The 27,888-nt window shown below is 37.6% G+C and overlaps 4 protein-coding genes across 7 annotated transcripts; 3 read left to right on the top strand and 1 right to left on the bottom strand.

Moving 5' to 3' along the window:
* The first annotated feature begins 780 nt into the window (after positions 1 to 780).
* Positions 781 to 5,671, top strand: LOC148693006 (hydroxymethylglutaryl-CoA lyase, mitochondrial-like). The gene is made up of 9 exons (XM_088679645.1): positions 781 to 1,215; positions 1,588 to 1,780; positions 2,177 to 2,378; positions 2,510 to 2,689; positions 2,862 to 2,942; positions 3,013 to 3,176; positions 4,268 to 4,404; positions 4,950 to 5,065; positions 5,253 to 5,671. The coding sequence occupies exons 2-9, from the start codon at positions 1,614 to 1,616 to the stop codon at positions 5,499 to 5,501; spliced, it is 1,296 nt and encodes a 431-aa protein (XP_088535771.1). The 5' UTR covers positions 781 to 1,215; positions 1,588 to 1,613; the 3' UTR covers positions 5,502 to 5,671.
* Positions 5,605 to 8,184, bottom strand: LOC148693005 (PCNA domain-containing protein). The gene is made up of 7 exons (XM_088679646.1): positions 7,927 to 8,184; positions 7,662 to 7,751; positions 7,400 to 7,554; positions 7,126 to 7,246; positions 6,291 to 6,410; positions 6,139 to 6,209; positions 5,605 to 6,053 (listed from the first exon to the last, which is right to left on the bottom strand). Exons 1-7 carry the CDS (start codon positions 8,032 to 8,034, stop codon positions 5,807 to 5,809), a joined length of 912 nt encoding a protein of 303 aa, XP_088535772.1. The 5' UTR covers positions 8,035 to 8,184; the 3' UTR covers positions 5,605 to 5,806.
* A 2,998-nt stretch (positions 8,185 to 11,182) lies between these two features.
* Positions 11,183 to 14,924, top strand: LOC148693004 (early nodulin-like protein 18). The gene is made up of 2 exons (XM_088680620.1): positions 11,183 to 11,652; positions 14,120 to 14,924. The coding sequence occupies exons 1-2, from the start codon at positions 11,361 to 11,363 to the stop codon at positions 14,665 to 14,667; spliced, it is 840 nt and encodes a 279-aa protein (XP_088536746.1). The 5' UTR covers positions 11,183 to 11,360; the 3' UTR covers positions 14,668 to 14,924.
* A 6,186-nt stretch (positions 14,925 to 21,110) lies between these two features.
* Positions 21,111 to 26,835, top strand: LOC148693003 (uncharacterized). Of its 4 annotated transcripts, none has more exons than XM_088680400.1 (13): positions 21,111 to 21,496; positions 21,600 to 21,695; positions 21,899 to 21,976; positions 23,404 to 23,484; positions 23,569 to 23,788; positions 23,865 to 23,923; positions 25,199 to 25,248; positions 25,341 to 25,428; positions 25,518 to 25,775; positions 25,875 to 25,967; positions 26,105 to 26,209; positions 26,421 to 26,537; positions 26,631 to 26,831. In XM_088680400.1, exons 1-13 carry the CDS (start codon positions 21,431 to 21,433, stop codon positions 26,700 to 26,702), a joined length of 1,383 nt encoding a protein of 460 aa, XP_088536526.1. In that variant the 5' UTR covers positions 21,111 to 21,430; the 3' UTR covers positions 26,703 to 26,831. The 4 variants fall into 4 exon arrangements, with proteins under 4 accessions (XP_088536526.1, XP_088536528.1, XP_088536527.1 ...); XM_088680402.1 differs by having other exon boundaries at positions 21,273 to 21,496; positions 23,394 to 23,484; positions 26,631 to 26,832; XM_088680401.1 differs by lacking the exon at positions 21,600 to 21,695 and having other exon boundaries at positions 21,318 to 21,496; positions 26,631 to 26,835.
* Positions 26,836 to 27,888: the final 1,053 nt, after the last annotated feature.

The following is a 27,888-nucleotide window of genomic DNA, read 5'->3' as shown; positions in this document are numbered from 1 at the left end:
TTGACTGGCTTTCTCAGGGAATGTATTCCTCAAGCATGGTTATGAACTACGCCTGATTCCTCGAGATAGGGTTGGGGCTTTTGGAACAATGGACGCTGCATTACAATCAAACTGAAGAGATTGGTCTACTTCTAGTTGCGGTTCTATTCCCTTTTTATGATCTTGTACCTTATTAAGTTGGGAGGATTTTCAAACTTTAGTTGACGGTTGAACGAGATAGCAGGTGAGTGAGTGTAATAGATGCTCTTAAATAATATTGAAAATTTGAAAGGATAATATTACAGTTCTGTTGTTTTTGTTGTAGATTCATCTGTGCAGTTTTGTGCAGATTGTGCAAATCTGTGCAGTTTGCAATCTGTGCAGTTTTGTGCAGATTGCAATCTGTGTAGTTTTTTGTGCAGATTGCAATCTGTGCAGTTTGCAATCTGTGAATATGTACAATTTTTTTTTTCTTTCAAACAACCAAAAAAAAAAAAAAAAAAAGGGACCCGTGGACCCGGCCTGAACCGGCCCGTTTCAACCGGGCCGGGTAATGTCCGGTTCTTATATTAAAAAATGTAATCCCCGGCCCGGCCCGCCCCGTTCCCTTTGAACCTAGGTCCGGTCCGGTCCCTTCAAAATTGGGCCCGGCCCGGCCCGTGCCCAGCCCTAGGAGAGACCAAGCATTAAAAATAATAAAAGACCTTGTCCAAAAAAAAATAATAATAATAAAAGAAAGTGACCAACTTCCAACTGAAAACAACCTACCACCTCTTCTGACCTCCCGCGCCATTACAATTTACCCACACGCAACGTGATAGACGGGAGAGATGTGAATGCCTCACCAGTCTTCCATTCAACAAGAAGAAAATTGTGGACAAAAAGAAACACAAACAAAGACAGAAAGAACAAACAAAGACAGAAAAGAACGAACAACACAAAAAATCCGGAAAAGCTTAATTTGTAATCACGAAAAATAATTGAATTTATAATTTAACGTCGTCCACCAACCTACCAATCCATCCCATCCCATCAACCCTTACAATTACAAACGCTTTAACCAACTCCGTCACGTTTCATCACCTTCTCTTCTTCTTCTTCAAACTCTTTTTTCATCTAACCATCCATAACATAACGATTTCAAACTGCCTAAATTATTCCCATTTTGTAGGGTTTCTGTTTTTCTTCTCAGAAACCCTAACCCTAATTTTTCCCTTCCTCCCCCAAGGAATTCAGGTCTGTTTCCCTCACCTTCCTCTTTTTTTTTTTCATTATAAATTTGAAACTATTTATAACATTTTTTGTTTGAGTTTGGTTTTGTTGGGAGCAAAACAGAGTTCTGGTTTTGATGCTTAATTATGTTCATTGGATTGTGTAATGTTTTTATTGTTAATTTGCTTTCCATACAGATTGTAGCTGAGATTAAGCCTTTTTTTTTTTTGTTGGTTTGATGGTTATTTGGCTGCTTTGGCAAAGTAGGAGAATATTGTTAATGTTTACTTATCCTGTTTGCATAACCTGTTCATGGTGTGTTGGTGGTTTCATGCTAGAAACGTATGTTTTCTAGGCTTCTAGCAGATATTTACTTGTGTGTTGTGGTGAATTCAGTTGGTTTTTTTCCGTCTACTTCCACCATGTCAAGCTTGGAGGAGCCACTTGGTTTTGACAAGTTGCCTAGCATGGGTACCATGGATCGGATTCAGAGGTTCTCGTCTACTGCTTGCAGATCTAGATCAGATGATGCGGCAATGGGAACCTGTTGGATTGAAGGAAGAAGTTGCAGCACATCCAATAGCTGCGAGTAAGTAATTTGTGTGGTGTTTGGTTTGTGGAACACTCAGAATGTACATATGTATCCATTCATGTGCTTTCGTGTTTACAAAACACTCAAAAACTGACAGTGTTCCTTTGATGTTATGTCCATATATGTGCACTTGTGCCCATGCATGCATATGTGCAAGCATGTGCTATGGTGACCATCGACTGATCAAAGGGATAGAGACAAGAGCTTGTTCTTCCCCTTACATTTAAGTTAAAGATCAAATTGATCAAATTGATCTATTAATCTTCTTATTCCGTGTTTAAGTTCAATAAGTCAGCTCTTAATTGTTTCTTGCCTTTAGAATATGTAGTCCAGCTGCTTTGTACTGTAATAATCTTAGAGCGATAACTAACCTTAACCTCTATTTATTTTCAGCGAAGATTATGATGAATATGCAAGAGAAGGCTTTCCATGGAAAAGACATACAAGAGACAGGGACCTGTCCCATGGTGACTCCTTCAATCAACGGACCTTGAGCTTAGGCAGGAATCACAGGGTATTTGGAAATGTGTGCGATTCATGGTATTTGTCAGATCAATATAACGCCAAGTGCAATGAAAAAGATACAACAAATAAGGTGCTTCAATAACTTAAATTAGATGATGATGTGTTCTCTTCTTGTTTTGAAATATCGTATGAGGATGCCGTAATCTTTGATTAGCAGATAACGTTTCCTTTTTTTTCACTGATTTGCCTTGAACTAAACAGTTTTTGAAAGGCGTGCCAAAGTTTGTGAAGATAGTAGAAGTAGGTCCAAGGGATGGATTACAAAATGAAAAGAATATTATATCTGCATCCGTAAAGATTGAACTGATTCAGAGACTGGTATCTTGTGGGTTGTCTGTTGTTGAGGCTACGAGTTTTGTATCGCCCAAATGGGTTCCTCAGGTAATTTTACCCTTTAGTATTGATAACTTCAATTTTATCTTACAAAGTGAGGTTCCGCGAATTAACCAAACTTTTTTCGTATTTCAAGAAAGTAAACAAACCTAGCTCGTCTTAATTTAATTTTGAAGCTGAATCTTAGTAACGGATACATTCCATTTTCCTGTCTGTATAGCTAGCAGATGCAAAGGACGTAATGGAAGCAGTTCACAATCTGGAGGGTGCTAGATTGCCTGTACTGACACCCAATTTAAAAGTGAGTGATCTCTAGAAATACCAGACATTCGTCATGCAACTTATCTGACATATAACGCCATTTTTTACAGGGGTTTGAAGCAGCTGTTGCAGCAGGTGCTAAAGATATAGCAGTATTTGCATCAGCTTCTGAATCATTTTCAAAGTCAAACATCAATTGTAGCATTGAAGAAAGCCTTGTTCGTTATCGTGCTGTAACTCGTGCTGCAAAAGAGCTTTCAATTCCTGTACGAGGGTATGTTCTCTATCTCATTTTCACAGAATGTTTACGAAATAAACTAAGCACGACAGCTACCTCCTTATCCTTTCAAATCATCTTATGGGTCAAGAAATGAAATGGATGGTTTATCAAGATTAAAGTAGGGTTTATATGAATTTTTTTCTCTTTCATGCTCTCTTGTTCTCTCTGTCTCCTTGGGAGGAAAAATCTGTATAACATTAGAGTACGTTCAAAGGGTTAAATCTCTGTGCTTGCATTAAATGGATGTTAACTGTTAAGTAGATTGGTATGCAGTTCTAGCTACTCTATGCTACCATTCTCGTACATGATGTCTCCGTTAGATCTCTGTATTTTCTCTACCAAGGGCACGCTTCCTTTACAATGCAATTTTTAAGAATGGAAATGATAAGCCACAAAATATGCTATCATTTGGCTAACCTTCCTTGACACATGGCCTCAGTTGCCTTAACATTGTGGCTAACCCTTTGAGATGGCAGATGAAAGCACGAGCTTTCTGTTGCACTAGTTAATTCATATTTTCTTCCATTCATCTTTGGTTTCTGACCCCTCGCATATTCTTGTTACTTACAGACAATAACATAGCATGAAAATTGAAAACATAAAAGTATGTGAGAAAACAGTGCTGGGCATGATACAAGGCCATAGATCACTCCACGGTGTGCTTATGCTGTCATTAAATCTTGTCTTGGGGTTTTCGATTGTGTTGTTTCTCCATTTACGTAGGGCGTTATGCTTTACCTTCTTCTCCCCTTGCGATAGAGGATAACGAATTTAGTGTTTGATCTGGTGGGTTAGATAGGATGGTATATCTCACTTCAAAGTCGATTTTGCAGCAGATAAGAGTTTACTGTCTTGTGATTATTTAAAAAGTTAAAATTCTGTGCTTGGTTGTATGAATGCCTTTACAGGAGTTTGGTTTATGAGCTCTGTATAATTAGTTAGACAGAAGTACAGTTCAACGTTATGTATCATTTTCATTATCCTTTAGGTGGTAATCTAACTTTTCTACTTCTTCGACGACAAAAAGGAACATTTTTTCTTTTAGGTGGTTCTTTTATGAATAAACTTGTTTTTACCATGGATAGGTATGTCTCGTGTGTCGTTGGATGTCCAGTGGAGGGAGCAATTCCTCCATCAAGAGTGGCATATGTAGCAAAAGAACTTTACAACATGGGCTGCTTTGAAATATCTCTTGGTGACACAATTGGTGTTGGTACACCTGGTAACACACTGAACTTTGTCCAAAGTTTTGTTCATTCTCATTTGTTTTAAAGCTTCTGTATCTGGACTCTCGAATCATTATTTCTTCTTATCTTTTAGCTTGTGTTCGACTAAGACCATTTGGCACAAATTTTACCTCATTTTAGGCATAGTCATTCGACATTAGGATGGAGATAACCAATACTGATGCAGATGTTTTAGTTCGATTTGGATGGATCTTTCGGATACCCAACATTAGGATGGAGAAAATGTGTTTATATTCAATGAAGGTCGTTACCCCTTGCTGACTCCACATTTGTCGAGTCCTTGGATGGCTGCATCCAAGAATTGAACTCGAGCATTTGATAGATTGAGACCTTATACGATTGTACTAGACAAGGCCCCTAAAGATGAGTGTTGATTCATGGGGTGAACTTTTGTGTTTCCTCCAAGAGACATACGATTATCGACTTTATTGTTTTCAAACTATCGTATCTGTCTCTGGTTCCATATTTTTGGCCTCGTACGTAATTTCTTTTCTTTCTTTTCTGTCTTTCTTTGGAACAGGGACGGTTGTCCCCATGCTGGAAGCTGTAATGGCTGCTGTTCCTGTTGAAAAGCTTGCTGTTCACTTCCATGACACCTATGGGCAATCTCTCTCAAACATCCTAGTGTCTCTTCAAGTAAGCGATCTTAACATGTCAAAAGTGTCTCATATTATTGTTTTTCAGAAAGTAAAAGAACATCGTTTTACATATGAATGATAGGTAGAAGTACGATACACAATGAACAATCTTCCGCGCTGAAGATGGTTTCATGAGTAAATAATGTGTTGCAAACTCGTAATCCATAATATTTTCGTTTGAACAGATGGGGATTAGCACGGTGGATTCCTCCATTGCGGGTTTAGGTGGGTGTCCGTATGCTAAAGGAGCTTCAGGTAACGTTGCCACTGAAGATGTTGTATACATGCTTAATGGACTCGGTGTGAAAACCAATGTGGATCTGGCGAAGCTCTTGGTGACCGGGGATTTCATCAGCAAGCATTTGGGTCGCCCGTCTGGCTCAAAGACTGCCGTTGCCTTGAGTCGAGTCACGGCTGACGCCTCTAAGATATAAGATATTTCAGGCTGATAACTTGTGCTCGGGCACTCTGCCACGGAGTAGGAATAAACTCTTCATTCGCTTTCAACCTTGGCAAATTTAACTTTGAAACGTTGTATTTGTAAAACGAATACCATCATATTGCTATATTTATCGGAGGAATGCGCATAATTATTACGCGAAAACATGTCATAGTGTGCTTTCCTTTTGGTGCACGAAAGAAAACACTTGCACAATTAGTTTTAGTGGGGACACCAAGTGAGATTCACGGCTGAAATTACAATGCGAAAACTGTAGCTACAAACTCGATTTACTGCCTACTAACCGTTGGCAGTGTCTTCATCCTCCTCTGGTTTGACAAAGAACTCGATATAAGCAATTCGACTGGGTTGCTGATACCCAGCAGAATCAATCCGAGGGTGTGAAGTGGATGGTCTTGCCACTGAAACTAGGTGTTGAACTTTCAGCAATCCCCCTCTCCCAATAGTCAACTTGCTTCCTCTGTTGTCTTTAATGACGCTGCTCGGTATGTTTGAAGTAGTTGCTCGAAGAAACTTGTATTTATACCTAAGAACATCAGGGTAAGAACCAACATTAAGAAATTAGACGTGACACAGTGGATGGAATGGTTCGAAAGTGATTCAAGACAAACCTGTAAGATACTTGACGATCACAATGAAATGCAACCAAAAGATCGGTATTCACATAGTACATCAAGTCTATCTGCAATAAAGTCAAACTTTATTCTCTGATATTCGAATCATCACAGTAAGTGCTTGCTTTCAAGTTAGAACAATCTTTTACCTGCAAATCTCCGTGGCCTTCACCTCTGAATGTAACAGTTGGAGGAACTGGTTGTAAACTGATCTGGATGCTTGATCCAGGCCACTCAAGATCATCGATTGCTTCCTTCAGCGCCGCAGACTGTTAATTAAATTAGATGCCAAACAACAATTAGGAAAAAGACTTCAACATGAGTCGGAACATATTCAATACATCAAGAACATTTATGTTTGAGTGCTATACACTATATAGCGAATGCATGACTGTTTCCTTCACAAGTATTGTTAATCGGCAGGTCGTTCCTTTTAATATTCTTTTGTCTTAAAAGGGCTAAAACTTTCTGTTGGTTAGAGAGTCAGATGCACGAGCACACAAGCGCACACACCTTGAACATTCATATTCTCATTGACCTTAAAACTTATATTGAGGACAAATATGATAACTATGCGCACATAGTGGCAGGTAAAACTAGTACTTAAGAAGCACAGTAGAGGTTGATTCGAAAACTATTTGGAGTCAGCACCCACTTATGAAACGGAAAAGAGATGAAATACAAGTGGATGCCGCTTCTTGTCAATACCTAACCCCTTTTTTTTTTTTTTTTTAAACTTTAAAACATAAACCTTGGACTATTTTTATCTTTAATACAGAAGGTATGGGTCAGAAAGTGTTTGGAAAGATAGAAAAAGGAAACATAAGAAGAATGTTAAGAAGACTTCTCCAGGGACGCCTCAGTAGCGACCTTATTGCACTGGAAGCAAACTACGAAAGGGCACCAATTTAATTATTGAGAGACCAAATGAGGCAGCATGTACACCCTCGATACGAGTAAAAATAAATGAGCAGAGCAGCATACCTTAACAGTAAAGGTGAGCGGGGTGCTCCCTGCGGGTTCAAAATTGTAGTCCCATGAAACTGTATCTGGGATTCTTGTCCTGATCTCTGCATAAATGCAAGCATCCAACGAATCAACAGACCTGACAAAACAGGGAAGATAACATAGCCATGAAAAAAGTTCGATTCAGTTATCGTGGATTGAAAGCATAAATACAAGGATCATGAACAAGTAAGTATTAATGCATTGCATCCAGAAATGAACAAAATATTCAATTCAACTGTGAAAGAAATACTTGAGAAGAAGCTGCATGTCAGGGCCGGGATAGCGAATTTCGAGAATGGTTGATTGTCCAGGAACTGAAAATGTGTTCAAGCAATCGACGAAGAGCCCCAAACTGATTCCAAACCGGGGGCGGCCTTGCCCGTTGTATTCGTAACGAGTAAACAGCTACAAACAACCAACCAATTCAACATCAAATTTCATTTCCTTTTCCTTATTCTTTTAGTAATTTACAAAAGGAAAATAACAATCCATGAATCAGCAATGGTAACTACCTCACGCTGCAAATAAACTTTGGCCTGAAGACAACCGGTTTCCTCCACAATTAAAACGACGCCGTGCTCTGATAATTCCACCACCGCGTCCTGAATTTATCGAAATTGCGACGACAGAGAGAGAGTTATGACAAAACCCTTGATAATTAGTGGTAAGAAGAACATAAAAGATTCTTCCGCAATTGCGTTCAATTTCCAGTAGAAAGAAAGAAAGCAAGCAAGCATCAAAATTGAAAGCGTTTTAGGTTGGGAGGGAGGGACACACCTGCTGGCGTTTCCATCGGACGGTGGTGAGGGCGTCGACCATGCCCTGGGCGTTGTCGATCTGGCACACCAGATCAGGGGGCTCCTCTGCCGGCGGCGACGAATTCATTTTCTTCTTCTTCTCACACAGACTGACTGACCATCTCTCTTTACTACCGTATTTTGAGAAAGAAATGGTCTTCCATGTAATGGGAATCTTCCCCGCCTGTTTTCATTTTTCTGTTGCCTTTTTTATATTAGACTTATTTTATTTTGGCTTAATTGGATTACTAGGATATGGGCGAAATTTTTTTTATTTTTGTTTTTGAAATTGAATGAGAGGAATAGGGTGATAGATAATGTGGGAGTGAGAAGTTTTTTTTTATTTTTAATTTTTTAATTTTTTTTTTTTAGATATATGTTAAAATTACATGTAGATGAGATTTTGAAAAAAAAAAAAAAAAAAGCAAAATTTGGTTGTTACATTTTTGTCCTATATTTCTTATTCATGGTCTGTTTTAATTAGATGGTTAAACTGGTAATTTTATAGGGTTTTGGTTGACAATAAGTATTTTATTAATTAGTAGAGATTAGTTCCCATGATGACAAGATAGTTGGAAGAAATTAAAAAAAAAAATTATGAATTAAGCTTGTTAGGATTTATGTCCAAAATTAAAAATTCTATAAATTATTAGCACATGAGCCAACTACACGTGTTAACAATTAACAGTCGTTTTAGCCTAATAATTGTCCTTAGGTCAATAATTGCCTATCTTCCAACTACCCTGTCACCACGGGGACTAATAATCCAATTAGGCATTTTATTTTTGTTTTTGGTATGCCCTTAGAGCAACTTCAGCATTGTAAAGGCCCCCTAGGGCAACTCACTATGGAATCCATCCAATGAACAGTAATTACCTTTAATGAACAGTGAATGTATTTTGCATCTCCATCCCTAAACTGAATAGTCATGGCAATAAACAATAAAATGTTAGTATTTTTTCCTCACCCAGTCCATCAAACATCCCCAGCCTTTCCTTTTTTTCTCTCATTTGACCGGTTCTTCCTCCCTCCCTCTCTCTCTCTCTCTCTCTCTCTCTCTCTCTCTCTCTCTCTCTCTCTCTCTCTCTCTCTCTCTCTCTCTCTCTCTCTTCATTTTTTTCTTTCTTTCTCTCCATCTTTTCCAGCTCACTCTCGTGAGCTCTCTTCCTCCTTCTTCTTCAAACCTTCAACAAATCAAGCTCAAAAATAATATTTTTGGAATCCCTGGAACTCAAGGAACCCAACCATGGCCTTGCATGCGGCATTGGTGCATGGTGCGAGGTCCTACCATTGAAGCCGAGAGCTTGAGCTCTCAATCTCGAACCCATGTGATGTTTCTATCACTATCTTGTGTTTTTGAGCTTTAAATCATGTTGTGTTGCAATTCTTGTGGTTTAATTTGAGGGCTTAATTCCCTGCATGCATCCCATTCTTTTTCCAGATTCCAACAAAGGAAAACGGACAAATTTGAGCCGGGTCACCTTGACGTCAGCCACACATCACACATCCCTCAGGCTCTCTGGCCACCAATTCGAGCTAGGCCTTTCGCTCGGGCCTCCCCTCAGCCCACACGCTCGCATGGGTTGGAGCTTGCAGCTGGGGCTATTGGGATGGGGAAGTCATCGATCCATTGAGCTAATGGTCTCGGTGGAGTTACTCTTAGGCCAATAATTGCCTCGATAGTGTTATTCACACCTTCATTTTTAACTTTTACTCACCCTTATTAATTTTTGTTACTAATCTTCTTTAATTTATTCGATACAACAATTGAAAATTTAAAAAGTATGTGAAAAGTAAAAATAAGTGTTTGAATAACACTACCATAATTGCCTTAGTGAATAATAATTATCGGAGTGCATCTTCACCTGTAAAAATAAATTATTGGAGCCATTGGTATTAAAAATTGAAAAAAAGATAATATTATTATATTACTAATTCTTTTTCCTTTTTCGACAAACCTCTTCCTCTCCCTCGAAGCTTCTCCCTTTCCCTCCCTCTGTTCTCCATCCCATCTCACCCATTTCCTGCTCGAAACCCAGATCGAAACTTCTCTCTCTCCCTCTGTTCTCCGTCTCATCCCTCCCCTTTTCCTCTCGAAACCCCAATTGAAACTTCTCTCCCTCCCTCCCTCTTTCTCTTCGTCCCATCCCTCCCCTCTCCCTCTTGAAACCCAGATTGATACTTCCTCTCCCTCCCTCTTTCTCTTCACCCATTCCCTCCTTTCCCTCTTTTTTCGGGCATGAAAACCATTCTGTTCAGAAAAGCGCTGGGGCTTCAACAAGTAGTTAAGGGTCCAAAAGATCAAAGAGAACAAGGAGAGATAGTAGATGCTGGGCATTTTGGATCCTTTCGAAGATTGCGATCTCTTCGAAGACTAGAATCGATTTAGAAGTTAGCAGCATATTTATCACATCACCACATTCAAGTTATTTGCCCAACCGCATGTGATGCAACTGATTAAAAAAAAAAAATTCTAGTAGATAAGTTGTTAAATTTCTATCCGCGTTTCAGATTTGAAACTCTTACCTTTCTCTAAATAAATGTAATAGTTTCGAACTCTCTTTCATTAATAAGTAAAATTTTATAAAATAATTATAAAAAAAAAAAATTTGAGCAATCGAGCTCGGCAGCTAATTGGCACGTCCACATCAGCATTCAAACGACTGAAGATGTAATTAGTTCCTAATTACTCAGCCTACGGACAACACAGACTTTGTAATTTTTAAAAGTGAACAATAATACATAAATCAGATCATGACCAAATTTGAGCTATATAATAGGATAGTGTTATTTACACATCTATTTTTATCTTTCACACATCTTTGTTAATTTTTTACCATTAATTTTCTTCAATCTGATGATTGCAATTAAAATAAGTACATAAAAACTAAAAATAAGTGTGTGAATAATATTTTCTTATAAATAATGCAAGCAATCAAACTACAAAAAAAATAAAATAAAATAAGTGTGTAAATAATATTTTCTTATAAATAATGCAAGCAATCAAACTACAAAACTTGCATTATGATTTATTATTCAATCACACACGACTATTTTATTTGATTGGAAACATGAGTTATGTTTTGTCAACATTTAAGAGAGAGGTCATATTCTCAACTTGTATACTACTATCAGCACACCAGTTGTGAAACCTAATTTCATTATAAAAAAAACTTTGATATAATTAAAAGTTAAACCACACAATACAAGTTATATATAATTTTATCACAAAAGATGTTGCGTGAACGAGACGAGTCACACCATACATTACTCTGAGACTTCATACCGGAACCGACAGGAAGGAAAGAGAGACCGTTTTGGTAATTCCAATAAAAAGTAGGGGTAAACATAAACATAATACGCACCAATTGCTGGGTGGCTAGCTATAGCTAGCTGGCAGCATCCATACAATACATGTATGTACATATACAGTTGATGCCCCTTGTTCTTCAATATCCCCTCTCTCTGTTTTCAGTCTTCACTAACTCCAACCAAAAAACAATGGAACCATTACTACAGAGCAAGTACACTAGCTTGTTTTTTCTCCTTGTCCTTCTTCTTCCTCTTGTTATTCCTTCGTTTTCAGGAATATCAGGCGTTGAAGCTTACAAGAATTATACAGTCGGTGACTCTTCCGGTTGGTATGAATCTGTGAACTATCAGAAATGGGTTGCCGCCAAGACATTCAGTTTGGGAGATTTTCTCAGTAAGCTTCCTTTCATCACTATCCATCAATTTCTTTCATTTTTTGCTCTTTCGATCGATAATATTATGTTAATATCAATTGCTATCAGTTGCAAATTACGTTTTATCGCTCTGTTGTGGGTTCGATCTCTATCGATTTCCCTTCTTCTTAGCAGTGGACAACTTAACCCATTAATGTTAACATTTGGCAAAGAAAATTGCGATTATTAGTCCTTGAATTGTAATTATTCATAATTAATTCATATCCAAAAAGAAAAGAAAAATATATCATCATTATTAATTCATCATAATTAATTATTAATTCATAATTAATGCTTCGAAAGTATATCATCATTTCCAAACTATGTTTATTTTTGCATGTCTCTACAATTGATTATTAATATAAAAAAAAAAAGACATTCATGGATGCGTAAATCATTTCTTGAGTATCCTTGAGCTATTTCCTGGTTTAATTTGTCCAAATTTCGTGTTTGGAAATTAAAGAATTTGAGGTGTTGTACAGTAATATTCCTTCTTTTTTAATTTGTTTTTTTTTTATAAATATTCTGCTAATCTGTGTGTTAATAGTAATAACTTAATTAAGCAGTAGTGTAATTGCCTCATCAAGTATGTAATCACGTTGCTTTTTCCCAGAACAGCATTCACGTTAGTGGAAAAGCTAAAGTTCAAAGAGAGAAACATTAAGAAAGAAAGAAAAGCATACTGTCTAGTGTACTCCAATCAAGTGCACAGACTTTTCTGTCAAACCATGTGTACTTCACGTGTAGCCAAAGCTACCACCGCCGACGCTTCGGCCCTGCCTACTAACCACCCAACTCATCACTTGGAACATGAATTAGAATACAGAAAAATTAATAAAAAAGGTTTGAAAATTTTGAATTTTAATGATAAAGAAAAAATAAAAGGTAAAATAAATAGTACCAGAATTAACTTTTTAGTATAAAAATATGATTTTTTGTTAAAATGAACAGTACCGTAGATTTTTCGTTAAAATTCCCTTAGAATACAGTTACCATTTTCTTCTGTTTCTTTTCAATTCTTTTGATTATCCCCCAACCAGGTCAAAGCCTATTAATTTATTCTGTTTCCAATTTCCAATCGAGGTTTGGAGTTGCATAAATTATTAGGGTAATGTTAGGAGATTTAATTTGTAAATAAAATCTTAAAAACTAAATAACATAGAAGTTGATACTTGAATTATTACTTAACCATTGATAACTATGCTCATTTCTATTGGTGACATATTATTTAATTTGTAAATTTTATCTACAAATTTAGTCTTCTTAACATTACCCAAATTATTATATTCATGTGTCTATATATTTTTAAGGCTAATGCTAGGGAGACAAAATTTACAAACTAAATGATGTGTCACTACTAAGAAATAAGCACGTTAATCAATAGTTAAATAATAATTTAATCATCAACAACCACGTAACTTAGTTTACATAATTTAGATTAGAAATTTAATCTATTTAGCACTGCCCTATTTTTAAAGTTATTCGTATAATGCATTTTAATGATTAAAACCATTAACATTTTGTGTTTTTAATCAAGACTTATTTTTGTAAACAACTAGTACATGCCCACACAAAAGTGTGGGTAAATATTTTTTATTTTTTATTTTTTAAATGGGGAGAGAGGGGACAGAAGTTTTTGTTTGTTTTTGTTTTGTTGTTGTTGTTTTTTTTTTTTTTTTTTTTTAATATTTGAGGTATGTTAAAATCATATGTAGGTGAAGCTTTAAAAAAAGAAAAATTTGATTTGTTTTGAAATTATATTACTGTTCATATTTTTTCATTTAGAGTTCACTTTTAATTAGAGGTTAGGATGGTAATCTTATAGAGTTTTAGATGACAACCAAAATTCTATTAATATGTAGTTTAGATTATTCAAATTATAAAATGTTTGGTCAGCTAAAACATGCGCAAAGTCATGTTTCACGAGATATAATTGAAATGAAGATGTTGACAATCAAACAACAAAACAGTTGAACAACTAAATAATTGTAAGTTTAGCAGTACGTAAAAAAAAGGGTAAAATCTTATTCAAACGGAACGGCAGTACATAATCATTCGGCTTGTCGGCAAATAAAGACAGGATGTTTTATAGGTTGTGCAACTGGACAGCCTGATTATTTCTCCACTGCCTTGGTAATCTAGAGCTGACGCATGTACATAGGTATACTTATTTAAAACATTTAGTTAGTCAGTGTCCTGCAACTGCTATATATGATATATATATAATACCTGAAGAATGTTATCTTCTGGCAAATATGAAGACCAAGAACCAAAAACCTTTTATTGCTTTTGCTCGGGGAAATAATATGTATATGGATTAATTTTGTCGAAGTTTCTTTTATTTGAGTAATATTATAATTCAATCTAATGCTTCTTTAGTTAACTTAGCTTCGTTCAGCTTTATATTTACTTACCGAAGAGTTGATTATAGACGTGATTGTTATGCAGTTTTTAATACGGACACCAACCACTCAGTTGTGCAAACATATAACTTGACGACATACAAGCTGTGCGATTACAACGATGCTCTAGAAAACGACACAATGCAATGGTCGGCAGCTGACCCGTCAAACACGGCAGTACGCAAGGTGTCGGTGGCAGTGCCTTTGGAAAAGGAAGGGATGAACTATTTCTTTTCAGGGTATTATGATGGCGACCAATGCAAGAACGGGCAGCACTTTAAGATCAGCGTCGCTCACGGACAAGGGTTGCCAAAGAGTTTACAAAACCCAACCACACCCACACAGGACCAGTCCCCAGGTCCAGCAACAGCAAGCAGTCCCGGCGGGTCCCCATCTCCAGGTGGTGACGGCACTGATGATGGTTCTGTCCCGGATACAATTGTTCCTGCCAGTTTCGACCATCCCAAAGCGGATGACACTGCCACTGGCGATCATGATAAAGATTCATCTGGATCACTTTGTGTGAATCACAATCACGGGATGCTATTTAGGGTTTTCATGTTGTTAGGGTTTCTCTACTGCTGCCTTTGGTGATTTGCTGGCTGATAATTTATTCCTAGTTTTTATATATCTTTGAGACTTTGATTATTCTTTTTTACTTATCAGTTGATTTCCTTTTCTTTCCGCTGTGTGTGTACACTGTATACTGTGCGTGCTTTCTTTTGTTTTGTTTTTTTTATTGTACGTTGTAACAAACTGAGTATACTAGATCTGGAGCGTGTAAAAGTTAAAAAGAGTGTGACAATGATATTCTTTTAATAAAATATGAAGCAATGTTGGTTCCGTATTAACTTCGTGAGATATTCATTAGTACCCTACTATTGCTCTGTTAACACCCTGTTCATATCCACTTCGTTCTATCTGACCACGGTGGAAGGACTACTGATCTCAAGATCTTTCTCCCCCGAGAAGCCTCTCCCGTTATTACATTGTTAATTCTGTGTTATTTTGTGGAATTTCAAGTTTTGGTTCGTATCAAACGGAAACCAAATGGATTGGGATGATTCCCAATTTAAATTTGAACCCAACGCGAACCCAACTTTCGTACGTACTTGAAGCTGCAACTCGAACCCAACTTGAAGTTCAAACGGTGGAAAAGGCAGACAGAGGGATAAGAATCTGACCGATCGAGTTCCATCATTTTATTTGTTTTGATTTTCTAGGTGGTTGTATAGAATTTGCACGAAAAGGAGAGCAAAGAAGAGAAAGAATTTGTGAATGCACCGCGAGGTCTTTGCTGTGCATTCATGTTTGATTATATATTTGTTGTGTTTCTAGGCATATATAATTGAATTAATTTAATTCTTATAATTAAATACACAAGGAAATAAATAAATAAATGTGACAGCCCATCCTGAATTACTTTATCGATGACGTGAAATGACGATTTTGCCCTTGGACGTTAGTTGGTGTTGTGGGTGATTTGTTTTTGGTTGGTGACTCAGCTGGACCACACACACACTCAAACCCTCTCTTTCACTCCCGTGTACTCCCTCTCTCTTCCCTCTCTCGGATTTCTTCCATTCCTTTACAAACCGTACAACCTTTGAACCAACCATTTCAGGCATGGATCGAAATCATTGTTGGTATTTTTGGACTCCTAGCAAGCCCAAGAACTCATCCATACCATTTTTAGGACGTGAAACATTCGGAAACCCGAGAACCAAGGATCTCCGATTTGAGGTACTGTTCATGCACTCGTGATCGCGGAGGTTTCATCGAGTTTTGAGGTTATAGTGAACCTTAGAACGTCTTCACGAAGCTCGAGGAAGAAATTTGAGGTGTTTTGGACGTCGGGAAGCTCGAGTTCAGTGAGTTGCAAGTTTGGCCGGAATATCGTAGGTTTTTTAGGCGACTTTTCGTTGGTTTTAGGGCTTGAAAGGGTAAGGTTTTATTCTACTCTTCATAAGCTTCATTTTGGTACAAATTTCATGGATTTTGGTTGAGAAATGAAGAAGATATGACGTTTTGAAGTTTTTCCAGAAACCGGCGAAACCATGAGTTGCAGATGGCGGTGCTGACGACGGCGGACGGCGGCGACTGGCGAGGCTCACTGGAGAAGGAGATGAATATTCCGTCAGAGTTTACGGAATATTCTAATGACATCAGGTAACGGCCATTAACTTTTGTTAAGGTTTTAACAGAATATTCCCTAACGGCGTTAAGGTTCCGTTAAGCGTGCCAGACACATGGCCGTGGGTGGGGGCGTGTCTGGCCGTGCCTTGTCCGGTGCGTGGTGGCGCGTGAGACGTCCAAAAATTATTTTAAAAATATGGGGATGTTTGTGGTGTTGAGTAGATCACGTTGGTATATTTAAACACCTCATTTGAGCAATGTATGAGAAGTTATTAGCTAGTTTCATTTATGTGCTTTAAATTATCGTTTATATAGTTGTTTCGCATATAGGTGAAACCTATCCTCAGGACGAGCGCAGTCAATCGAGGCTTGGGGGCTACGACCCTTCCACATACCAGTGAGTGGGCTTTTGGTTTTCCGTATATACCTATATACTTGGTATTTTTCCCAGAAAATGAATTTAAATGATTTTATGAAATGAAATGCCATGCCAAATATGCTTATACTTTAAATGTGCATTATTGCTTATGTTTATGGTTGTTGACGTTGCGGGTGCTCAGGTAAGTTCCAGATGAGTTTATGTGTTGATAATGATGAGTTGCATTATGATGATTATGTTGAGAGGCATTGAGAGCTGATAAACCTACACCCCGGTGTTAGTGCTCCTGCCCAGAGTTAGGGCACAGTCCTTCACGTGATGTTCACCTCTCGCACCATACGTTCATCTTGGATCCAAGTTAGGTGCACAGTCCTGTCGTACAGACCACTATAGGTGGTTCCAACTCGTAGGTGACCCGCGATTATTCACACAGTCTTCACGTGATCGTAGCACTTAAGCGTATTTATTTAAACCCATTCCTGTCTTATAGACCACTTTAGGTGGTTCCGACTCGTGTGCAGGTATATTTGTTGAGATGTGGATTTGAGCCGTACAGGTCACGTTAGGTGACTCTGGCTAGATGGATGAGCTTTAGATTCATCCGTGCAGGTCACGTTAGGTGACTCCGGCTGACATATCATTTGCATTGATTTATATCACCTGGCTTACATATATTTTTATGCTGCGATATTTGACATGGCATATTGGTGAATTTTTCTATTCTGAGCATGGTTGTGGAATATATAGATATATATATATATATATATATATATATTATATTTTCTGGGAAATTATACAGGTTTTACGACAAGGGGTTAGAACTTTTGAGAAATGAAATGATTTTGAAAAGCTTTGTTTCTGCCCACTCACACTTTCTGTTTTGTGCCCCTCTAGGTTCTAGTGAGGAATGCTTTTGGTGGCTTGCGAGGAATCCACGGCAGATCTGACAGATTATTACCATTGTACGGTCACCTTTGGGTGTTGTGTAATTAGTTTTGTCCTGCTAGACTGCACTTAGGCTACTCATGCTCTGGTTGTGTATTTCACACTTACTCTCACACTAGCATGTTATCTTAGCTAGTACTATTAGTAGTTCGGTTTTTATTTATTCGTATTTCTCTTTATCATTTTGCTTCCGCACTGTGCACATGGTTACGTCACTCTCACGTGACGACCAGCACGACTTGATTTCGGTCGGGGTGTGTCAATAAACATATAATATCACTACTAGAAATTACGGCTTGCCCTACCAAATTATGCTCAACGGAAGAAATTTCGTCAGTTAACAACTATTTATCCGATGGGTAATTCAGCTGATAGGGCGAAGTTGGTCAACATATTGGGTTGATTGAATATGTTTACGGGGGCTCATGCTCAAATTAAATTAATAATAGAATGGAAATGTGGTGGTTGGGGCAACAATATCATACAAGATACTTAATTGAAAATGAAATACTGTATGGCAATTAAAAATTAAAAATATAGTTAGAAATCATTATATTACTTATTATTTATTACTATATTGATTGCAACAAAAAATTTCTTTCATAATTTGATTTCGAGTTACCTGCTTCTATTTTTGTGTCATTTCTTCTTCCTTGCTTCAGGTCAGAAAATTAAAGAATTGAGTGAATAAAAAACCAAAGGAGGTTCATGGCTAAGGGTAAAGATGTCCGAGTAATGGTTATTTGGGATGAACATAGTTTGTAGGTTAAGAAAAACGTTGTCAAGTCAACTTTTGGCGCGAAGAGGAGAATATTTAATCGACAAATTAGGTGATACTCGGTTAGGTAAAGTTTTCTGACCGTGCCTTCCTATTCGTCTTTCTCCCTTCTCCCATTCTTCTTTGGTTCAAGACCCACTGCACCTACTACCCAAACCATAAAGTGTAACAACATGGTGAGGATACCACTATAAGGTCGAAGAAGGTGGTGAACGAAAGTTGCTTGGATTTTATGCATGTGGAAGAACATGGAGAGGATACTACTGTAATGGACAAAAAGCCCAATATCGAAAGGCTGGGCAGTTCAAGATTTTTTTTCTTTCTATTTTCAGTGCATTTAGACTATTTTTGGCATCAATAAATACATATAATGCGGACCATAATAATGATTACTCAACAGATCAAAAGCTTATTGGGTGTCAAAAGTGCAAAGTTTTTTTATATTTGGAGTGTTTTTGGTCTATTTTCGACTTTAATGAAAACAAACGAGCATGCCTTCGACACCCATTGGAACTCAAGAAAATAAAAGTATATAATGCACTACTAGGACCATAAGTATGAGTATTGAAAAGATCACAAGCTTATTGGTGTCAAAGTACATAGTTTTTCTAGTTTCATTGCATTTGGACTGTTTTCTGCATCAATAAAACAAACAAGCATGTGTTTGACAACAATTGGAACTCAAATTCCCAAGTCGAGCATCGATCTCAAGATCTCTCTCCAGACTGCCTACCATCGTTCTTCGTCATCGTGATTTCAGCCTTTTCATCAGTCCATATGTGATGTTCACCACAAAGATGCCAGCAGGTTTCTAGCAAAGATAATCAAGGACGAGGACATCACTGCCTCCCTCAACGGCCTCATGGAGAAGGAGATCAGCGTCCTCACCGACTAGGAGAAAAAGTTTGAAGCTTACCCAGTTATTGAGGTTAAGCTTGTGTCTACTGCTCGAAGTCTTCCATTTGTGCTATCTTTTTGGTTTGTTTTTTGATTTTGAGCTATTTGTGGGGGATTCTAAGTGAAAAAAAAAATAAATAAATAAATAAAAAAGATCCAGAGAGGGAATTTGTTATTTTTCTGATGCATGCAATCCATACTTTGGAACTAAAGTTGTGGTAAATTGTTAAATTTTGGATTTTGATCAATTATGTTGTATTGTAAAGCAATCTTGGGAAATTAGTCATCTGGGTTGTCTAAAATTTAATTTTGTATTAAAGTTTGTTGCCTTGAAGGTTTTTCCTGAGGAGATTGACTGGGTGTGTAAATTATGATTGAGTTTTGAGATTTGGGTGAATTGGTTGAACTAGGAAATTTCATACGAAAGGAATAGGACATGCACCCGCGAGGCCCCTAGGAACCAGCCCATTTAAAATAGGCTTAATTAGGTCCGATTCCTATTTCAATTTTTGCATGATCCGCCCTGCTCCACCCCGCTAAATTTTGATAGGGGTCCAGTTCGGTCCTTCCAATTTTGGGTCTAGCCCGGCCCGTGCCCACCCCCAATCAAAAGTTCACTATTTTTCTATGTTCAGTGCATTTGAACTACTTTCGATATTAATAAAAACAATAAGTGTGTGTTTGACACCCAATGGAAGTTAAGGAAATAAACATATATAACACACTCCTAGGACCATAAGAATGGTACTCATAAGATCTAAAGTTCATTGGCTGTCAAAAGTACACAGTTTTTCTATTTGGAGTGCTTTTGGACTGTTTTCGACATTCATGGAAAAAAACGAGCGTGCGTTTGACACTTAATGGAACTTAAGAAAATAAACACATATAATACGCTAATAGAACCAAAAGAGTGAGCACTTAAAAGATGAAAAGCTTCTTGGGTGTCAAAAGTACAAAGCTTTTATATTTTCAGTGAGTTTGGACTATTTTAGCAATTAATAAAAACAAACGAGCATGTGTTTCACACCCATTGGAAATTAAGCATGTAAAAATATATAACGTGCTACTAAGACCATAAGAATAAATACTGAAAAGATAAAACGCTTATTGGGTGTCAAAAGTACATAGTTTTTCTTTTTTCAGTGCGTTCAGACTGTTTATGCCATTAATAAAAACAAATGAGTGTGCGTTTCACGCCCATTGGAACTTGTGCACATAAAAACATATAACGTGCAACTAGGACCATAAGAATGAGTACTCAAAAGTGAAAGAAAAATTTGTCCTAGCTAAGAAGATGTGAGAACATTTGAACACATAAGCAAACTAATAACACTTTAAAGTAGGCATGCATTTAAAAACAATTCTAAAACCCATGACTTTCAAAGCCTAGTGAATGGTGAACAAAAAAAACACACATAATGCACTAGTAGGTCCATAAAAATGAGTACGCAAAAGATCAGAAGCTTATTGGGTGTCAAAAGTACACAATTTTTCTCTTTAGAGTGCATTTGGACTGTTTTCAATATTAATAAAAGCAAACAAGCATGTGTTTGATGCCCATTGAAAATTATGCAAAAACACATATAATACCCTATTGAGACCATAAGACTGAGTACTCAAATGATTACAAACTTATTGAGTATCAAAATGTGACATCCCACATCGCCCAGGGGAGTGATTCAAATGTATATTCCAATCCTTACCTAGCACGAGGCCTTTTGGGAGCTCACTGGCTTCGGGTTCCGTAGGAACTCCGAAGTTAAGCGAGAAGAGGGCTAGAGCAATCCCATGATGGGTGACCCATTGGGAAGTTGCTCTTGAGTTCCCAAAAACAAAACCGTGAGGGAATGGTAAGCCCAAAGCGGACAATATCGTGCTACGGTGGTAGAGCAGGCCCGGGAAGTGATCCATCCCGGGCTGGGATGTGACAAGAACAATTGCGAGAAGGGATGTGCTATCCACACATCATTTTTTACTTTTCAAATATATTTTTAATTTTCGACCATTAGATTGGATAAATTAAAAAAAATGAAATAACAGAAATTAATAAGGATGTATTAGAAGTGGATAACACCCCTGCGAGAAGTGAAGCCACCCTAGCTCGCTCTGCTCCCTAATTTCTCAGCTTCCTTCAGAGAGACATTAAAAAAAAAAAATAAAAAAAAATAAAAAAAAAAACCCCTAAACCCTCCCTCCCTCTCTCCCTCTCTGCGGCTGCTCCGATGGATTTCCAAGTGGTAGTCTTAGCCGGCGGCACCTCGAAGAATCTTGTCCCTCTAGTCTCCAAGGTCCCCCTCTTTTTCTACACTTTGATTCTCCGGAATCCCATTCGATTTATTTCTGTCCAATTTTTGTTATGATTTCTCTCTTTTATATGAATTATAATGCCAGGAGGTTCCAAAGGCTCTGCTTCCAGTTGCGAACCGTCCGGTTATCTCGTACGTTCTGGAGCTCTTGGAACTCAGTAACCTTAAGGACCTCATAGTTGTACGACTTCTTCTTCTTCTCTCCCCTCCTCTCTCTGAAGACTCTAATTCTTATGCTCTCTGCTTGGTTAATGGTGCTCATGAGAAAAGGGTTTTCTTGTTTACAGTTGTCCTGGCTTTGTTTGGTTTAATGTGATGCCAATTTTTCGGTTTTCCGGTAACCAAGCAGGGCTCACAGTTAATTTTTCTTTGTGGATTGTCCAGGTTGTTGAAGGGCAAGATGCAGCCGTACTTGTTGGAAGTTGGATTTCCGGGGCCTATGTCGATCGTTTACATGTTGAGGTACTTACCCAACTTTGCTCTCTTCTATTTTTGTTTTTATTGTTAATATTATGAATTTCATGCTACTTTATTTTGTTTGTGTTCCAAGGCTATAGTGTACTAACATTATTTGTAGTTCATTTACTTGTGCATTGCGTTGGGGGACACTTTATGTGTAAGATGCTTGTCAATGTTGCACCCTCTTGTCTCAGTATGTGTACAAGCGGAGAGGGAGGCTAGAAGGTTGACATGGATGATGGATCCAATTGTTTTTCAATCGAGTAGGTGATTTTGGATTAGATCCTGGGATTTTGGGCAGTTTTACTCTCCTTCAAACTGTAGACTTTTGAACCATTTTTGCTCATGCTAGTGCCCCCAAAAATTCTTTGATTTCTTGCAACGTGAGAAGCGGTGCTTAGATAAAGGATAAAGGTGGGTAGAGGTGGGGAATTTGGTGCATAAAATTGAAGCATTAATTGGAAACTTTTTATTTTTTATTTTTATAGGAATTTGCACTCGGACTTAGAACCACACACACAATCAAACTTAGCCCAGCCACCTGCACTAAATCTCCACTTATGAAACTGGTCATGATTTGTTAAGGTTTTCAGCTAGTGAGGAGTTGCCTTTGGCATGCTGTCATTAGGAGTAAGTAGGACGCGCATTAGAATGGATGGGTGAGATTTTGACCTTGTGTTCAGAGGTTCAAGATCAAGTCAATGCCCATGAAATGCATCTCTCAAAGTCTTAATTCTTTCTTCTTATTACAGTTTTCATTGAGGCAGGGAATGGGGAAAGGGTGAGGTTTTTGGGAGGAGTGTTTGGTGGGAGGAACAACCTTTTGTTCTCCCTTTCCTGGTCTTTACATATGTTAACTACCAAAATTCTGCCATTGCAAAATTGTGTGCAAGTTGCTCGTCTGTCTAGTTGCATTGCTAGGTAAGGGTTTGCTTGGGGAGGCATATTTGAGCTGGTTTATTCCAGCTTTATGTAATTCTTTGGTGTGTGAGAGGTATAAATTTTTCCTTGATAGCCTCTTATGGGCTATTATTAGTTCCACTATCTAGTTTATGTCATAATAAAACTTGTCTTTCAAGAGATTGTATTGTATGATTCATGGGACTAATGGTTCTTGTTGTAAAGCATGGTGTTTAATACCTCTCACCCTCTGTTCTATTAGAAAGACTTGGTTTGATGCAAATCCCTTGTTTTTCTTGTTTATTGCTTAATTGGATGTCCATTCATTGAATGTATGTGGGCCAATCCCCTGTATTTCCGAAATTGTATCTACTGCTATATTTCTAAGAAGCTGCATTTTCATCTCTTGCATTTGCATTGCATTTTGTTAAGGTGCCTGTGCATGTTTTCTGAGTTCGTAACTCCACAAATGGTTCTTTTTATATAAGTATTTCATGTAGAGATTCATTGCATAATTTGGCATAGTGCAGGTTGCGGCAGTCCCTGAGGATGTTGGAACAGCTGGTGCACTTCGGGCCATTGCACACCACTTGACTGCAAAAGACATTTTGGTTAGCATCTATGTATCCTTTCTAGTATTTTGACTTCTCAAAAGTTTCTTCTAGATTAGCTTTCAACTCCTTGCGATGCTGCAGGTTGTGAGTGGCGATATTGTCTCTGATGTTTCTCCCGGTGCTGTAGCTGCTGCTCATAGACGTCATGATGCAGTATTAACTGCAATGCTTTGTTCTGCTCCTATAAGTGGACCTTCAGATTCGGTATCCTCTGTTGGAAAAGACAAAGCCAAGAAACCAGGACACTACAATATCATTGGGCTGGATCCAACAAAGCAGTTTTTACTGTACATTGCAACAGGTTAGATATTATAATTTTCCCTTTCTTTAGCATGTAACCTTATAAATTCATCATCCCTCTCTTGGTCCTTTGCTAGGAGCGGAACTTGAGAAAGATATTCGAATTCAGAAGAGCATACTCCGTGCAGTTGGCCAGGTAAGTAATTGGCTTGCCTCTGTGAATTATTTTGTTTCTTTTGGTCGACACTTTCCAGCTGTAAAAAACTACTGGGCTGGTGAATTTCATTGAGATATGCTTGGCACTCAACCACAACCTCACTAACATCAGAAACTATTCTCTCATCTTGGACATTATCATAATAAAAATTTAAAGTTACTGTTTCAGTTCGTGCTTATCGCTACTGAATTTGTAATTCAGTCATGGATTTGATTAGGTGCTTTTCAGGATAGCATTCCAGCTTCAACAATTGCTTTATAATTTTTCTTGTTTTTGATCCCCTAATCTTTTTCTTTTTTCAGTGTACTCCCTTGATTATGCTTGTGTGTCAATTTGGGTTCTCTGTCCAATTAGAATATTTGTTTCTTATAAAAAAAGGAAAAGAAACTAGAAAGTGTTGTCTCCATTCAGTTCCAACCAATATTTTGTAAATAAGATAATGTGCCGCAGAGAGGAGGGCCCCCGCCCGCCCCCCCCCCCCCCCCCCCCCCCCGGTTAAGGGGATTTGGTCATTCTTTTTGAACTCTGTGCTTATTCTTGCATGAGTTAATGGGATTTAGGGATTGGCATTATCAGTGGGTTTGGATTAGCAAATGACCAATGGGATTGGATGGGCTGGGGTGGTTTTGATAGGTGTTTTCTTTTTTTTTTTTTTTTTGTTTTTTTTGGGGGGGGGCGCGGGGGGGGGGGGGGGGGTGGTGTTGTGCTGCAGTTTGTTTGGCTGGTCAGCTGAGTGTCTGCTGAATCGGTTTTGGTGTTGATATTTTATATTTCAGTTGGGTTTCTTTTATATGTCAGTCTGAGCTGCGTACTTGATTATTTTATTCATTTGTTTTACTCTTAAAATTTTTGTTTGATCAGGTTAGAATAAGCGGGTGGTGGTGGGTGGGGTTTGTGGTTTAATAATGGGCGGAGAAGAAGAGAGAAGAGAGATGCAAGGGGAGGTGGTGGAAGTGAAATATAAATAAAATAAATTTAAGAAAACCACATAAAAAAGAGTACTGCGACATGGCAAATTTAACAGAAAATGAATGGAAGTTGGTAGAACCCCCACATTAACATTCGAGGCATAATCTAGGTGGTAAAAATTGTGTAGGGGGCAAATTATAACACCTCAAATCAAGGGCTATGCGTATTTTCTATGAAAGGAAAGGACATACCTATGAAGTTAAGAATTCTCAATCTAAATGTCATTAACTGTGATATATGGTGTTTAGGTTTCTGTGTGTTCTTACACTTGTTTTTTCCTTGTAGATGGAAATTCGATCTGATCTCATGGATGCTCATTTATATGCATTCAAGAGGTTATACATCCTTCCGTTTTGCTGTCAAATGATGTTTGTTGGATACAACTTGATCTTTATACGTGCAGTATATTTTTTTCATTCCCTCCTAGGTCTGTTCTACAAGAAGTTTTGGATCAAAAGGATACCTTTCAAAGTTTAAAGTGTGATGTATTGCCTTATCTTGTTCGTCGCCAGCTGGTTAGTCCAGTGAGGTTCCTTGCTAGATTCCTTGAACATGCAGGCCCTTCTAGAGCATCTGACTTGATATTTCTGTGTTTGAACATTAGAATTCAGAAGTGTTATATGGTGCACCTCAACCAGAAGAAAATGGAAACGAGAAGGCTAGTTCTCATAACAACCAACTAGTGATATCTCAAATCCTGGCTAATTCATCCACTCCAAGCTTCCATGAGCTCAATGCACTAGGTCGTAATGGCTCTACTCCTGTACAAAGAACCCATAAATGCTGTGTTTATATTGCTGGAAACAGCAAGTACTGTGTGCGGTTAAATTCCATTCAAGCATTCAGTGACATTAATCGAGATGTGAGTTCATGGTTGAGAGCTTTAGTTTGCCATTTTCCGTGAAACTTCTCTCTTCTGCATTCATTCTGTGGATAGTTTTAACATTTCACATTCTGTCAGGTCATAGGAGACGCTAGCCATTTGTCAGGGTATTCCTTCTCTGCACAAAATAACATCATCCATCCATCAGCAGAACTTGGATCTAAGACGACTGTAAGTCAAATTGTTTACGAACCAAAACGATTGATTGTCAATTCAGCAATAAATCTTGGGGCTTTTGTGACAGTTTGCGAAAGTTCAGGCCATTGTGCTGGGTAGCTCCATGTTAAGGTCTCTACTTTTCTTTTTAGGTCGGACCACATTGTATGCTTGGGGAAGGTTCACAAATGGGTGACAAATGCAGTGTTAAACGATCTGTTATTGGTCGTCACTGCCGGATAGGTTCTAATGTGAAGGTAAGATAATTTGCTTATCATAAAATGTTGAAATCTAAAATATAGTATTACTTATTCATATATTTTCGAAATATAAATTGATTCGAGAATGGCATTTATATTGCTGGTCTTCAGCTCAATCAACCAAAAATAATAAATAAATAATTAAATAAGTAGAAAAACTGAGATATTAAGAGCTCAGATAATAGTCAATTCTTAATTTTTAACGCAGGTTGTGAATTCAGTTGTGATGAATCATGTTACCATTGGCGATGGTTGTTCAGTCCAAAATTCAGTTATTTGCAGTAATGCACAGCTCCAAGATCATGTTGTACTAAAAGATTGTCAAGTGAGCATGATTTTTTATTTCTGTCTTTCTCCCCTTCCTCTTTTGTTCCATTCAGTTGACGGTATCCCAGTATTTATGTGTGCTGGAGTCCAGGTTGGTGCAGGTTTCGTGGTTACTGCTGGAAATGAGTGCAAAGGGGAGGCATTTGCTAAGAAAGAGAAGTAAGATGGAAGTGCTAATTCTTCTTTTTTTTTTTTTTTTTTTTATAATAAAAAAAGGATTAGCTGGTGGCTTTGCTACTACAGTTCACCCTTTCAAGGGTGCGGGAAGATTTACAAAGGCATGAAGTACTAATTGAAGAAACTTATTTATTCCAATCTTCTCTGTAACGGGTGGACTAGAAAGGATATTTCCTTATATTAAGTCTCTGCCTAATTAACTCATAGTGAAAAATCATTAGCCACTGCACTCGATAATATATACCCTTGAATTTTATGGGTTACTCAATCCATTTTAATAGAGCTTGACAAACTAATTGACCATAGTACTAAATGACAATGGAAAATAAAGTTTTAAGAAAGAAAAATGAAATAAAAATTAACCAAAGGCCCTTATAAACTTTAGTTATAATCTAGGACAAATATTTTGTATAATACCTGAACTGGGCATAGGAAAGATTATAAAATGGGCTCCAGGGAGACAACTCATGCAACAAGTAGACCAACATGTAGAAAAATTCACGTGGTCTTCATTAAAGCAAACGAAAAGAAGAAGATAAAACAATGGTAGCCACAAAAGAAAGAAAAAGACAAGTTTCCAATAGATTTAGAAACAATGCAAAGTTACTATTCAAAAAAGTTGTAAATAGTTTGCTTTTTCAAAAGTTGTTTTGTCATTTAGGAGTTTGATTTGTATATAAGGGAGCTTTTCCTCCCATGAAGAACACACTTTAATCTGCAAACACTCAAGCATAGAGCATCCGAAGCCTACCTAGCATCCTTTGTAAACACTCCTCTTTTGTAAACATTATACATATATATTCAAGAAATATCCAAGTCTTAAGTAAGTTTTCTTTCTTTCTTTCTTTTGTGTGTTTGTTTAATTAGACTCTAGTCCAAAACAGGAAAACACTATTATAGTTATATTATTAACTTGCTAAATCATACTTTGTTCGAGCACTCTGTTTTGAATGTTTGCCATACAAATAACTGGACATTAACCAGGGTACATCTAAGTTCTTCATACCTCTGAGTTCAGCCTTTAAGGCTTTATACCTACATTGTGAGTAGCCGTCATGTTGAAACATGTCGAGTTCCATGTGCAAGGTTTTATGTTTAGTTGTTATAATGGCCATCCGATTATTTAACTAGGCATTTGCTTTGACTTCGGTAACAGATCCAAGTTTAGCCTT

This window comes from Pyrus communis, chromosome 11 (genome assembly GCF_041283825.1).
Source record: "Pyrus communis isolate YQ-2024b chromosome 11, ASM4128382v1, whole genome shotgun sequence".
In the NCBI taxonomy this organism is placed as follows: Eukaryota; Viridiplantae; Streptophyta; class Magnoliopsida; order Rosales; family Rosaceae; genus Pyrus; species Pyrus communis.
The sequence above is the reverse complement of the archived record's forward strand: the minus strand, read 5'-3'. Positions and strand labels throughout refer to the sequence as shown.

What these genes read in the sequence shown, in the direction of transcription:
- LOC148693003 (XM_088680400.1), top strand. Translation starts at nt 21,431, where the DNA reads ATGGATTTCCAAGTGGTAGTCTTAGCCGGCGGCACCTCGAAGAATCTT. An exon ending in TCGATCGTTTACATGTTGAG is followed by an intron (nt 21,977 to 23,403) that starts GTACTTACCCAA and finishes GGCATAGTGCAG; the next exon opens with GTTGCGGCAGTCCCTGAGGA. An exon ending in TGACTGCAAAAGACATTTTG is followed by an intron (nt 23,485 to 23,568) that starts GTTAGCATCTAT and finishes GCGATGCTGCAG; the next exon opens with GTTGTGAGTGGCGATATTGT.
- LOC148693004 (XM_088680620.1), top strand. Translation starts at nt 11,361, where the DNA reads ATGTATGTACATATACAGTTGATGCCCCTTGTTCTTCAATATCCCCTC. An exon ending in CAGTTTGGGAGATTTTCTCA is followed by an intron (nt 11,653 to 14,119) that starts GTAAGCTTCCTT and finishes ATTGTTATGCAG; the next exon opens with TTTTTAATACGGACACCAAC.
- LOC148693005 (XM_088679646.1), bottom strand. Translation starts at nt 8,034, where the DNA reads ATGAATTCGTCGCCGCCGGCAGAGGAGCCCCCTGATCTGGTGTGCCAG. An exon ending in TCCGATGGAAACGCCAGCAG is followed by an intron (nt 7,752 to 7,926) that starts GTGTGTCCCTCC and finishes CGATAAATTCAG; the next exon opens with GACGCGGTGGTGGAATTATC. An exon ending in GATCGTCAAGTATCTTACAG is followed by an intron (nt 6,054 to 6,138) that starts GTTTGTCTTGAA and finishes TGATGTTCTTAG; the next exon opens with GTATAAATACAAGTTTCTTC.
- LOC148693006 (XM_088679645.1), top strand. Translation starts at nt 1,614, where the DNA reads ATGTCAAGCTTGGAGGAGCCACTTGGTTTTGACAAGTTGCCTAGCATG. An exon ending in TACTGACACCCAATTTAAAA is followed by an intron (nt 2,943 to 3,012) that starts GTGAGTGATCTC and finishes CATTTTTTACAG; the next exon opens with GGGTTTGAAGCAGCTGTTGC. An exon ending in CTTTCAATTCCTGTACGAGG is followed by an intron (nt 3,177 to 4,267) that starts GTATGTTCTCTA and finishes TACCATGGATAG; the next exon opens with GTATGTCTCGTGTGTCGTTG.